Source organism: Sinocyclocheilus anshuiensis, unplaced genomic scaffold, assembly GCF_001515605.1.
Source record: "Sinocyclocheilus anshuiensis isolate Anshui unplaced genomic scaffold, SAMN03320099.WGS_v1.1 scaffold257, whole genome shotgun sequence".
Lineage (NCBI taxonomy): Eukaryota > Metazoa > Chordata > Actinopteri > Cypriniformes > Cyprinidae > Sinocyclocheilus > Sinocyclocheilus anshuiensis.
Window position 1 is genome coordinate 1,920,863 of NW_015539889.1, and position 13,302 is coordinate 1,934,164.

General features: G+C 38.1%; 1 protein-coding gene across 1 annotated transcript in view; it reads left to right on the top strand.

Annotated features, from left to right (window-relative positions):
* Positions 1-13,302, top strand: part of LOC107685722 (kazrin-like) — a 149,560-nt gene that overhangs the window by 64,456 nt on the left and 71,802 nt on the right. The window contains exon 3 of the mRNA XM_016482419.1: positions 5,207-5,402. Coding sequence (XP_016337905.1) covers positions 5,207-5,402 — 196 coding nt within the window. The remainder of the gene's footprint in view (positions 1-5,206; positions 5,403-13,302) is intronic.

The window sequence follows — 13,302 nt, forward strand, 5'->3', positions numbered from 1 at the left end:
AAGAGATGGAGAGATTAAAACTGTGAATAGTGAACCACGGAAAAAGGAGCTGCTTTGTGCTACATAACGTCATGCTCAGATGTACAATATAGGCTAGTCTGTGTACACACTAGTAGTGTAAATATCAAGGTAAAATGCTGGAGCCTGACAGAGCATGAGGCTCAGTGGCCCTTTGTAGGGCACCTCAGACCACACCTTACTCAGCACAGCAGACCTTGCTCAAAAGTAAACAATGAGTCTGACAGTAAACACCTAGACAAACTGCATAAACCTGCTCAGCCCCCCTCACAGCTACTGTAAACAGTAACACAAATTGAGACTGATTACCTGACAAAGTCTAGATTGGACTTTACAATGTGAAAGGTACATAAAAATATAAAAACATGCTTAGGAGCTTTTAGTTTAACAAAGTGTTCAAAGTGTTTCATATGCTGTTATTTTTTGTTTTTGAAAGTCTCTTATGCTCACCAAGGCTGAATTTATTTGATCACAAAAAAACAAAAAACAGTCAAAAATAGTAATATTTGAAGAGCTTTTAAATATATTTTAAAATGTAATTTATGCCTATGATGGCAATGGTGAATTTTCAGCAGCCATTACTGCAGTCTTCAGGGTCGCATGATCCTTCAGAAATCATTCAAATATGCTGATCTGGTGCTCAAGAAAATTATCTTATTATTATCAATGTTGAAAACATGTACTTAATATTTTTGTGGAAACCCAGATACATTTTTTGTTTGTTTTTAGAATGATCAGATTAACAGAAAGTTCAAAATAACAGCATTTGTTTGAAGTATATCTTTTGAAAGTTTGTACTGTCACTTTTGATCATTGTAATGTATCGTTGTTATATATATATATATATATATATATATATAAAATCTTACTTGCCTTAAACCTTAAAATGTTATATATTATATACATATTTTTCTTCATATCACACCTTAGTATAGTTGATAATGAAAGGTTAGTGATTGTGTGTTCTTGCCAATCAGAGCTGTCATGATGTCATGTTACTTTTTGTTAGCAGATGTACTTTACAGCGACCGGATAACCATCATATACTAATAACCATCTTACATGATAACCATCATAAAAAACCTGATGCAAAAGTTTTTAGCATGTTTGTGAATCAAACCTTTGCATTGGCAGTTCTGAGCGTTTTCTTAAAGAATTTAAGGCAGCATGAAAGCACCCTTGACTGCAGAGCTGACTCTGTTTGGCTAGCGGCCTGTGCATATTCTTGGCAAAAGGCAGGTGACAACAGCAAAGCCTGGGGAAAAGCCTTGCTGTATAAGCCATGGAACAACTGTTAGCTGTCCAGTTCCTGCCCTTTGTCTTTTCCCACTGACATTCAGCATTGTTCACTCCGGGTCCTTTGTGTGGCCTGGTGTGTTCCAGTCAATGTAGGTGACTTTTAATACGACTGAGATTTTCTCTGTCTTCTGTGGAATGGAAAAGCCACAGAATATGAAATGCACTGGACTAGAGTTTCCCAAACATGTTTCTTTTTCTTTCTCGTTCTCTTTCTAACTTTCTCTCTCTTTCTTTTGAGTGACTATAGTGGTTTCAGGGATGGGATTTGAAAACAAAGCTCTGCCTCACTGCCTTTTTCAGCTGCAGCCTGAATCTCAGCATGAATGGTGTTCGCACAGCAGATGTGGCGCTCTTTCCAGCTCATTTCTGATGGAAATCAATCAATTTGGAACCTACTAAAAAACTTTGCGACTTTCGCTGTTTTTATAGCGTTACATATTTTTGTCATAATCGTTCAGCCCTACCGCTCACACTCAGCATACACCCTGACAGCTCCAGTCTCGTTGAACTGCTGCACTGTTCAGGGCTGTCTATAATGTTATCGCTAACTAGTGTTTAATTTACATGTTTAATGAATAAAAGCTTACTTTTACAAATGAAAATTTGAAAATAGAATTTGTGATATTTGTTTTGTCATTTTTTGTCCGTATTTTTGTTTTTGAGACAGGATACATATATACATACACACACACACTGCCGTTCAAAATTTTGAGGTCATTTTTTTTTTAATGTTTGTGACCTTTTATGCTCATCAAAAATAAAAAATATAGTAAAAACAGTACTATTGTGAAATATTATTACAAAATATAAAAACAACTGGTTTCTATTTAAATATATTTTACAATGTAATTTATTCCTGTGATGGCAAAGATGCTGATTTGGTGCGCAAGAAACACTTCTTCTTATCATCAATTTTGAAAACAGTCATGCTGTCAAATAATTTTGTGGAAACGGTGAAGATTTTTCAGGATTCTTTGGTGAATAGAAAGTTCAAAAGAAGAGCATTTGACATTCAGCATTGTTCACTCCGGGTCCTTTGTGTGGCCTGGTGTGTTCCAGTCAATGGAGGTGACTTTTAATACGACTGAGATTTTCTCTGTCTTCTGTGGAATGGAAAAGCCACAGAATATGAAATGCACTGGACTAGAGTTTCCCAAACATGTTTCTTTTTCTTTCTCGTTCTCTTTCTAACTTTCTCTCTCTTTCTTTTGAGTGACTATAGTGGTTTCAGGGATGGGATTTGAAAACAAAGCTCTGCCTCACTGCCTTTTTCAGCTGCAGCCTGAATCTCAGCATGAATGGTGTTCGCACAGCAGATGTGGCGCTCTTTCCAGCTCATTTCTGATGGAAATCAATCAATTTGGAACCTACTAAAAAACTTTGCGACTTTCGCTGTTTTTATAGCGTTACATTTGAGCCATCTCTCAATCATGAGTGAGATGGATACAAATGAAAATCCACAGACAGTAAACACTTAGTTTGTTGTCATAAACTGTCAAATTTTATGCTTGTTTTTAGTGTGGATTCCTCTGTTGTGCCCCATTCATTTCTGACATCGCTTACTGTGAATACCAATGAGGATGTTTCTCAGTCAGAGCCGTGAAATGATAGGTGTTCGCTGTTTTTGGTGTGATGGTTCACCAGATTTGCTTCTCTCACTCACACCCCCATCAATTTGCTCTAGGAATTGAGTGATTTTGCTTATTTTCAGCCAATGTTTTGCTTGGGGAATGTAAAAGCCACTCCGATAGGAGCCGGTGTTGATTATAGTCATAAGCAGGGGTTAAATTCACCTGGAACAATGCTCTGCCACCCTTGATTCAAACCAGATGATTGGCAGTCAATCCAATTCACTTAAAATGTGCATACTCCAGTCAAGTTTCTGTTTGTCTCTGCACATGCATTTGGTCTTCATTTAGTAAGTATACTCTCAAATAAAGCTTTGATGTTCCTTCATTATGGTACCCTCTATCAGGTGATGAAGGCATTCATCTAGATTGGCTCTTTTCAGTTTAAAATTAAAGACCCATGAAATAGATTGATGAGGACATATCAGCATAATTGGTTTTAGTTTACATCATGAATTGACCTTGCTATTGCTAATCAATGGCTGGCATTTTATTGGACAGAAATGGTTTTATTTTCCTATTATTGTATTTTCCTATTATTTTGTTTTGTTTTGTTACGTTTTTCCCCAGGTAATGAATGAATCAATAAAATGTGTACTTTGAATGCAATGTTTTGGGTAAAAGCATCTGCCAAATGCATAAATTATTTTTTACATTTTATTATTATTATTATTATTATTATTATTATTATTACTATTATTATTCCTAGTAAATACATTAATTGATAGAATGAATTGCAGTGCAATTCACTTTAGATGAAAGCATCTGACAAATGCATAAATAGTTTATTTTTTATTTCGTTTTTTTTATCATTATTATGATGTTACTCCAGTTTATACATTAATATAATGTAGACCTTAAATGGAATATAACTCACTTTAGATGAAAGCATCTGCCAAATGCATATTTTTTTTTCTTTTATTATTATTTTGCCTCAGTTAATGCATGAATTGATATAATGTAGACTTTGAATGCAATGCGTTTTGGATAAAAGCAGACATTTTATTTAATGTATTATATTTATATTTTTAAAAACTAATTTTATTTTATTTTTATTTTTATTAATGCATGAATTTATATAATAAAACTATTTGGATAATCTGCCAAATGCATACATTAAAGATCTAATGGTTCCCACACCTCTTGTTCAAAAGGCTAAATATTTGGGATAGGTGATGGGGCATTTAAGGTTCATCAAAAAGTAATAGACCAGCGTCTCACTGAACAGCATAGGAGCTTCTTTGATTCCCATATCTAAAGGACATAAGACTTTTCAATCTGTTGCGTAAGACTTCTGGGAAAGGGTAAACCATTTTGGGTCTGCTTCTGAAGACCAGAGGGCTTTTGAAAATCAGCCCCAAACTTTTGACCCTGCGAGGAGATTGATTGCTTTCAGTGTAATTCTCTTCACTTCCTGCGTGCAGGGGGCCGGACTAATAGCTGTCCCTCGTGTCCAGCGCAGAGGTCTGCCCGGTTCCTCTCCCTCTGAGTTGAGTCGACCCACCCCCATCCGCAACCTCAAGCGTGGGGGAGCATTTCCCAGGGACAAAAGAATGAATATGTAATGAACAGAAAGGGAAAGGGGTGGGAGCGTGTTTGTCAGAGAGAATAGATTTATCCAGCCTGACAAGTGTTTGTCAAGGGATCAAGGAAGTGCTAAAAAGTCTTATTTATTTCCCACCTTGGCCACATAAGAGCAGTTACTTTCTCATTACAAACTGCTCCGATCGGGGAAGCTCTCCAAGGCAAAGCCTGAAGTTCACAGAGTTTCAGAAACATCACACTTTAGCTCCCTCCCTCTCTCCCCCAGAAATCTGGCGCACATGGTACGTTCCGTTTAAAAGAGAGCATGTCATCTCTCAATGCACTGTGTTCCCTCTGGAAGCAGCTGCTGGGAGCGCGGTTTTTCAGTGGGAACTCTCTCTCACTCCTCTCTACCTGCTGTTTCGTTTGTCTGTTACATTCTTTCACACGCTCTCTCTCTCTCTCTCTCTCTCTCTCTCTCTCTTAATCTACCTCACGCTCAGCTGTCTTTCAAACACTAAGAGAGGACAGGTAGTGATTAGGTCTTTTCTGCTGGGATAAGGAGGAGGGGAGTCAGACTTGGGATTTTTTTTCCTCTTCTTCAGCGTGTGTTTCGTATGTATGGTCTAAACTGTGGCAGCCCAGGAGGGATAAAGGGGGACCGGGGACCCGCGGCTTGTTCTACCCCCTGACAGAGCCCTTGACACCATGCAACTCTGTGTGGATTTGCTTCTCAGGGCAAAATCCTGAAAATGATGGAGGACAACAAGCAGCTGGCTCAGCGGATTGATGGGGCCATCCAGTCAGCCAGCCAGGAGGTGACCAACCTTCGCTCAGAGCTCTCCGCAACCAGCCGCAGACTGGCCGAGTTGGGGGCGTGCAACCCTCTGGGCCTGGAGAACAACCAGCAGAACCACCATCACCACCTCCACGGTAAGATGTGTGTCAAGTTTTGCTTCATTGTTTGGTCTGTGTGCTACAGTTCAACTTGTTACTGTGGAGAATAGCAAATAGTTAATTTTTAAGGGGTTTGTGGGTGGGAATGAGCTTTTGTTGAGAGAAGAAAGTAAAGAGGGGAGGACAGGGGCAGCTGATCCCGTTCTTCACTGCCTCGTCCCGTTTCCCGGGTAGCCAGTGGGACGGCTTTCCAAAGCAGCTGTGACATATCGGGCAGAGAGAGGCCAGAGAGAGAGAAGAAAAATGAAAACTGGCATCGGGTTCGGTTGGCGTCATAACTTCGGTCTCTGACTGATTCACAGGGAATAACATTAAACACGTGGTTCAGTTCTGATACTGAAACTTAGTTAAAGGTAAAGTGTCTTTTTTTTATGATGTTAAAACACCTTTTGTACCTGTCTTCTAGCTTTTAGACGACTATTGAGATTTATCCAAAAAGTGGCTTTTGTGAGCATCTTGACAAGCTCAACACAGCCATATTGACCTAACCAATGGCACGAGGCGATACTGTCTGTTTGTCGACCAATGGAAAACAGGATAGTGTTTAACACTATTATTGTTTGCAATTTTGGTGCCACAGAAAAATCACCTTCAATCTGGTGGTAACTGCCATTTTCCCAAGTATTGGCATGTTGAAGGAACAGTTTACCACAAAAATGAAATACTGACACATTTCTCAAAATATCTTATTTTATGTTCCACAGAACATAAAAAAAATGATTTAAAAAAATGATCATTAAAAAAAGAGCTTGATGACATCAAATGACCCGTGATTGTCAAAAATTTACAGCAGTTCAGTTGAACATTGTTAGTTTATGGTACTTAACTAATAAACAATATTTGATAAAAGACTATAAAATACCCAAGACGTGTCACTCACAATGGGCAAAAATGCAACACTCTGCAACACAATATGACCAGTCTATCGAAGGAAGCCCCGCCTTCTGAATAAAATAGTCAATCGATAATCGGTATAAGTCATCACGTCACTGCAGCTGCCGTTAGAAGTCCCGGTTGCTATAGAAACAGTCAGCATTCTGGAGACGTCCGCTTAGGACTGCACATGCTATTTGATATTTGAGCAAGAGAAACAACATTTATGAGACAGTTATTGTCAGATTTCATTGGTGATTTGAAATATGAAATGTAATTGTAAGCTTAGTGAACAGCACTTTAGAGGTACTTTGATTTTTTATTAATCTTAGTTTTAGTACATTTTTAGCACGTCAAGTTATATAAATAAAAATATATGACCATTTTTAAAATGCTTTTGAAAGAAGTCTCTTATGCTCACCAAGGCTGCATTTGATCAAAAATACATTAAATACAGTCATATTGTGAATATTATTACAATTTAAAGTAACTGTTGAAATGTATTTTAAAATGTAATATATTGCTGTGATAGCAAAGCTTTTCAGCAGTCATCACTCCAGTCTTCAGTGTCGCATGATCCTTCAATAATCATTCTAATTTGGTGCCCAAGAAACATTTCTTATTATTATCAATGTTGAAAACAGTTGTGCTGCTTAATATTTTTGTGGAAACCATAAAATAAATAGGAGGCTTAGAGGAAAAGCATTTATTTGAAATAGAAATCTTCTGTAACATTGTAAATGTCTTTACCGTCACTTTTGATCAATTTAATGCATAATTTCTGAATGAAAATATTCATTTCTTTCAAACTTTTAATGAAAACTGAATTTATAATGAGCAAAAGTATATTTATTACATTAACCTAGATTAGTAGTTGTTCATGTTGTATAACTGTTGTTTAATGTTAATGTTACCAAATGCATTTTAAGTGATTAAACCCTATTGTAAAGTGTTACCAAAACTACATGAGAGCTCATATATCATTGTGCATTGTGACTCATCTTTTTTTGCTTGCCGTCTCAACTTTCACTCCATGTTCTCTCCGAAAACGGAAGTTAGGTGTGGTGAGATCCATCCGTTTCTGTTGTACAGATTTCAAAGCCCAAGGCGTTTTTTTTATTCAGGCTAGAGGTCATGTTAAGCAGTTTGGACAGTGTCTGGGTGTGTGGGGCGATGACTAAAGTATTGATAACTTGTCAGCTTCATGATGTTACAGGGGTTACAACATGCAAGGCAGCCCAGTGGTGGGTGGCCCTCCCCCCGGTGGTCTTCTGCAGGCTGAGACTCTTTCAGACGGATAGAGCGAGAGTGAACGAGAGTGAGAGTGAACTGTGTTTGAACAGGTGTCATTAGCAGGTCCCTTCTAAATGAATGAAACTGTATGAACAGCACACCCCCCTCTCTCTCTCTCTTCACATGGGTTTAAGGCATCTCACTGCAGTGAACCCACATTTCTCTTTACCAGCACACTGATGTAATTCTTCTCCCTCTCTCTCGGCCCCCCTCAGCCTCTCTGTCTCTCTCTCTCTCTCTCTCTCTCTCTCTCTCTCTCTCTCTCGCTCTCTTCTCTCTCTCTCTCTCTCTCTCTCTCTCTCTCTCTCTCTCTCTCTCTCTCTCTCTCTCTCTCTCTCTCTCTCTCTCTCTCTCTCTCTCTCTCTCTCTCTCTCTCTCTCTCTCTCTCTCTCTCTCTCTCTCTCTCTCTCTCTCTCTCTCTCTCTCTCTCTCTCAATCAGGTGACTGTTTACATGGGAGAGCCGGAGGCTGAGCAGGCAGAATGTAATCAGATACACATTCCTCTGTCCTGCTGTATATGGGAGTTGGTCTCATAGTTTAAACACAAAGCTGTCCCCCTCCTGTTTCAGAAAACAGTATTCCTCTAATCAGAGCTTCGGGTTCATTTGTGTTCTGCTCACATCCTTCCGTTGTTATCGAGCCAAGGGCTAAGGCCACGAAAAGTCATGTTTGGTGTAGGGCTGGATTTGGATTGGGTTCAATTTCATTTCGCAATATTTGATTTTTTTATTTTTTGGTTGCAAAATTTTTTTTTTCCACTATTCTGACCTTTTACGAGCCACACAACCATTTATTGCCACTAATAACTTCTTTCACTTGGTTACAAACACGCAAAATGTTTACCCCGTGTTGCAGGCGAACACACTCTGAATATAAACTTGAAAGCGGGCCGGGGTTTAATGAGCTATGACAGCCTAATGGAGAGATGCGGCATCCAGTTGTTCTCTGGCTCTCCTCCATCTTCAGATGACAAGTGAAGTTTATGTGATGACAGGATCTGAAGGAGAACACTATTGATCTGAAGAATATGTAGCTTTGCCGCCACAGTGTTGTGGGTGTAGTATTATTATATGAGCATGTATTATTATAGTATTATTGTATGATTCCAGAATTTTAAAGAAATGTATCTTAATTGAGGGGGAAAATATATACCTGATAAATTAAATACATTCATAATACTATGTACATTGAAATAATTTAAAGTCATCCTGTAGTCCCCTTGGAAATTGATTGAAGTCCCCTTGTTGAGCACTACTATTCTAGATAGTTCTGGCCTCTCTATTAAAGTCTGTAGTTCCTTCACACTTTATTATGTACAAAGCTAATGGCTTACTTCTCCTCAACAAGCATCACATTTTGAGGTATAATTGGAATAACTGGTGCAGGTCAAGTTATGCTGCAACAATTTGGTACTTAGATTTGTTTAAATCACTAACCCACAGTATGAGTGATTGTAATAATGATACTTTTCTTTTACTTTAGCAAGCACCACTAACAAGTGCTTTTTCTTTTTGAGTACAGAGGATGTGATTAGGCTTATCAGATTGAGATTGAGTCAGATTTATGTGTAACTAATTATCTTAAGAACAGATAAAAGTATCAGATGATATTTAAAAGGAACTACATATGTGAACATGTAGTTGCACACATAACCCAAAACGTATAATCACCCATAAAAATATTAGACCAAGAATTTCCTTTGATGTGGCATTTACTCAGACTTGTCGTTTTTTTTGCATTTTCTGTATTTAATCGTTTTTAATTCATTAATCATTTTTTAATGTAATATTTATTTATTTATTTTTCAACTAATTATCATAGCCTTACAATTTGGATAAAACTGAAAAACTTCAGAATGTCTTTATTGGTTTCAGCAGAACTTCATTTGAGATGATCCAATATGCATCTTATACTTCAGTAAAAGCAAAAAGAAGAAAAGAACGTCTGACCTTTTACTCAGGGAGTTCACATGCTCATCATTCTTATTGATGTTCTAACTTTTTAGTTTTAGTTTTTTATAATCCTAAAACATTCAATCACTACAGTTATGTCAACTGCCCGTTTAAATGCTCAAGTCGGGTGGATTGTAATCGGGCAACAATAATTTTTATCGTTTATCAGCCAGAAAAAAAATCATTCTGAAAGTGATTCCATCGGTATTGTTTCTCTCTGCTGGGATCATTACTGTATATCTGAGGTGTGGACTTAGAACGATTATTAAAACTGTATGGTTAAACAGTAGTTATCATCCTTGGTGTGAACGGCCCTTAAGACCAACCACTGTTCTGAAGTGGAGAGGTTTCATCTTGTCTGCATTGCCATCTGCATGCATATTATAAATATTTTCTCCATAGTCAAGGGCAGATACGTCATTCATATCAGGTTTTGCATAATTCAGAGTCATATGGATGCTTTCTTTGCATTTTCATAGAATTTTCATACAATTTGCTTCACAATTTGGTTCATAAAAGAATGAATGGACTGTATTACCATAATCAGATACACATCAAGACACAGGAGGGAAAAATAAATGTACACACAATATATTTGCTGATCTTTTAAAATGGAAACAGATCTCTAACAATCAATACTGCTAAAGCATAAAACATTATTCACAATTTCAGCTGGTTGGTGCTTAGGTGTCAGATCTACATGAAAAAGTGAGGTATCACACTACAAAGTTCACTTTCTTGCTTGGTGAGATCAAACAGATTACGCCTCTAAATGCAAGTGATTGCATGCGAAAAGTATAATGAAAAGAAAGTCTAGCAGAGCCCTTTCACTTACATCTCACACCGAGAGAGATAGCAATGAGCCTCTGTGTCCCTGGAGACGAACACTTACACGACAAATTAGAAAAAGTTTAATGCAATGACATCTGCACATTCTCGACTGCCTGATGGAAAGTCTGAGGTTGCAAATTGGCGAAGTCACGATCCAGATTAAGTAATGCTTGAAAGGGCGATCTCAATGTCTTATCATGTCACAAGAGCAGAATCACACCTAGTGTCTGAGAAAGAATGATGATGGAAGGTAGTGAAAGGATGTAAAACAATCATAAAAGTGGTCCATACTACTCCTATTCTCTATATTTGAAGACTTCTTAGACAGCTAAGTGACAGTATAAGTCTAAGACGACTGCCATATTGGCAAATGCAACCATAGTGAACCTCTAAGGCAGAGTAAACAGTGAAAGAGACACTTTAAAAAAAGAGTAAGCGAGATGGAGAGTGGAGGAGATTGGGTTTAGGTTGATGTGTTTGCAGAAGAGAAAACGTGCTAGCAAATCGATGGGCCATTTCTCTGTGACTGACAGACGGTAATAGTGTGAATGGGCCCCTGGCATTACTTCTGGCATGAGAGAGCTGCATGCCTCATTGGCAGCTATGGCTGTGAAGTCTGATAGACCAGAACAAGCAGTAAACAAGATCATCCAAGAAGTCAAGCCAAACAAATCCACAATGTGGTCTTAATCAGACGAATTGACTGGTACTTTATCTTTTTTTTTTTTTTTGCTTTTCGACAGATAGAAATTCCATTTTGAGCCTTTAAAGGTTACATAATCTTTTATGTGTGTGTGTGTGTGTGTGTGTGTGTGTGTCTAACTCTACATAATACAGTAAACTTTTAATACAGTAATACTACTAATATTAGCTTTCAATTAAGCAACTCAACGTACCCATGTGATATGGCTCAGCATGGCCTACGGCCGAATCACAGCCATGTTGATATAGAGCGATATCACATGGGTACAAGTATGATATTTCTTTTATACAACAGTTTGATGTACAAGTGTGTAAATAGATAAGAAACAACCACTGAGTTTCTTACAAAATCATTTTGTATGCAGAACTACTTCCTTCTGCCATGGATTCAAATCTCAAGTTCACAGTTTAAAGGGTTAGTTCACCCAAAAATGAAAATTCTGTCATTAATAACTCACCCTGTTGTTCGAAACCCGTGAGACCTTCGTTCATCTTCGGAACACAATTTAAGATATTTTTGATGAAATATCTCTCTCTCTCTCTCTCTCTACCATTAAGTAACTTGTGCATTGTTTTACTTGCTTGTTTTTGACACATCCGACCGAACTACAAACTTTCCAGTGATGTCTGTGAGAAAGATATATTCACTCGACAAGCTATGCGCTCAATCCACTCACGCGCGCTCAATTTGCTTATCAGCTCGCGCACATCAGCTATACAGGCATTAATACTGAATGCTTAACATTATATTCATTGCATACATATACTTTGTATACATCCTTAATCTCTAATAACTCCATTCTGCTGTCTGTTGTTTTGTTGTCAGTGTTTCTTTGTCTGAATATGGCACTTATCACATGCTGTGTGGTATCGGCGTTTGGTATCGGGGCATTTTAACGAGTACGAGTACAGGAGCTAAGTATCGGTGCATCCCTAAAAGATATACATGCTGTTTGTTTGAAATTTCTATTCATCAAATAATCCTGGAAAAATGTATCACAGTTTCCACAAAAATATAAATATTTGTATGTATATAGTATGTATGTATATTTCATATAAATAGCAGAACAAAACAACCGATTAGTTGATTTTAAACAATCTCTTCCTATCATGGGAAGCATTTTTTTGGGGCCTGAATCAGCTGCCATGTGAACCAGACCTTATGGTGTTTTAAACAAAGGTCTGGCTATGTGATGTTATCTTCACTCAAACTAGCCCAAACGAGCTGTGAGTAGATCTGAACATGTCAACCAGCCTGTCTTACATATAAAAACAATAATAGGCCGTTTTTCCTTCCTACACTCTAAAAAATGCTGGGTTAAATACAACCCAGTGCTGGGTAAAATAGGGACAAACCCAGCAATTGGGTTGTTTTGAACCAGCGGTTGGGTTACTACCCAGAAGGTTGGGTTAAACATTTAACCAAACCGCTGGGTCAAAACAGCCCAATTGGTTTGTCCCTATTTAACCCAGCACTGGGTTGTATTTAACCCAGCATTTTTTAGAGTGTAAGCTATGCTGAATAGAGTACCACTCATAACTGTAGTTCCTCTGCCAGGTTGACACAAAGCAATGATGCTACATGCTAATACTATATTTAACTGATAAAAAAAGATTGTGACAACCCATTATGAGTAAAATTAGACAAGGCTGTTGCTAGCATCAGCGGCAGTAGCTGGAGGCAGTGCAGGGTGTTAAGGAGCCTGCGGTGGAGCTTATGGCTTTGCAGTGCCCTTGTGATTTATGCCAATACTAGTGGGACTCGCACGAGCCCACGACCTTTGCTAAAACCCCACGACCCTGAGAAAGTGATAAGCAGAGAGAAATGCGATGGAGTGAACTTAATAAAGTGTCCTCAGATGGAGGTGATGTTTTAAATTGCTTTTAAATCAGCCTTTGGGAGGTGTTGCGCCTCACTGATTTTGTGGGATTTTATTTTGTCTGAAACATGGATGAATTTTCGTGGATTTGCTGGAAAGGTTAAACAATGCTTGTTGGTTGTTGTTACATGTCTTTTTTTACAGACAAGGTGCCAGTTGAAGAACCTAGGATTTTTACGCATGTTTCCACTTCCAAAAAGGTGGTTCTAGGCCGCCTCTGCACCAATTTCCGCATGTTTTGATTAGGGATGTGCAACAGTGATCGAGTACTCGAGTACTCAACCGTGACAGCGATGATCGATCATGTAAACGATGATCGAATTTTTTTTTTTTTTTTTCTTTTTT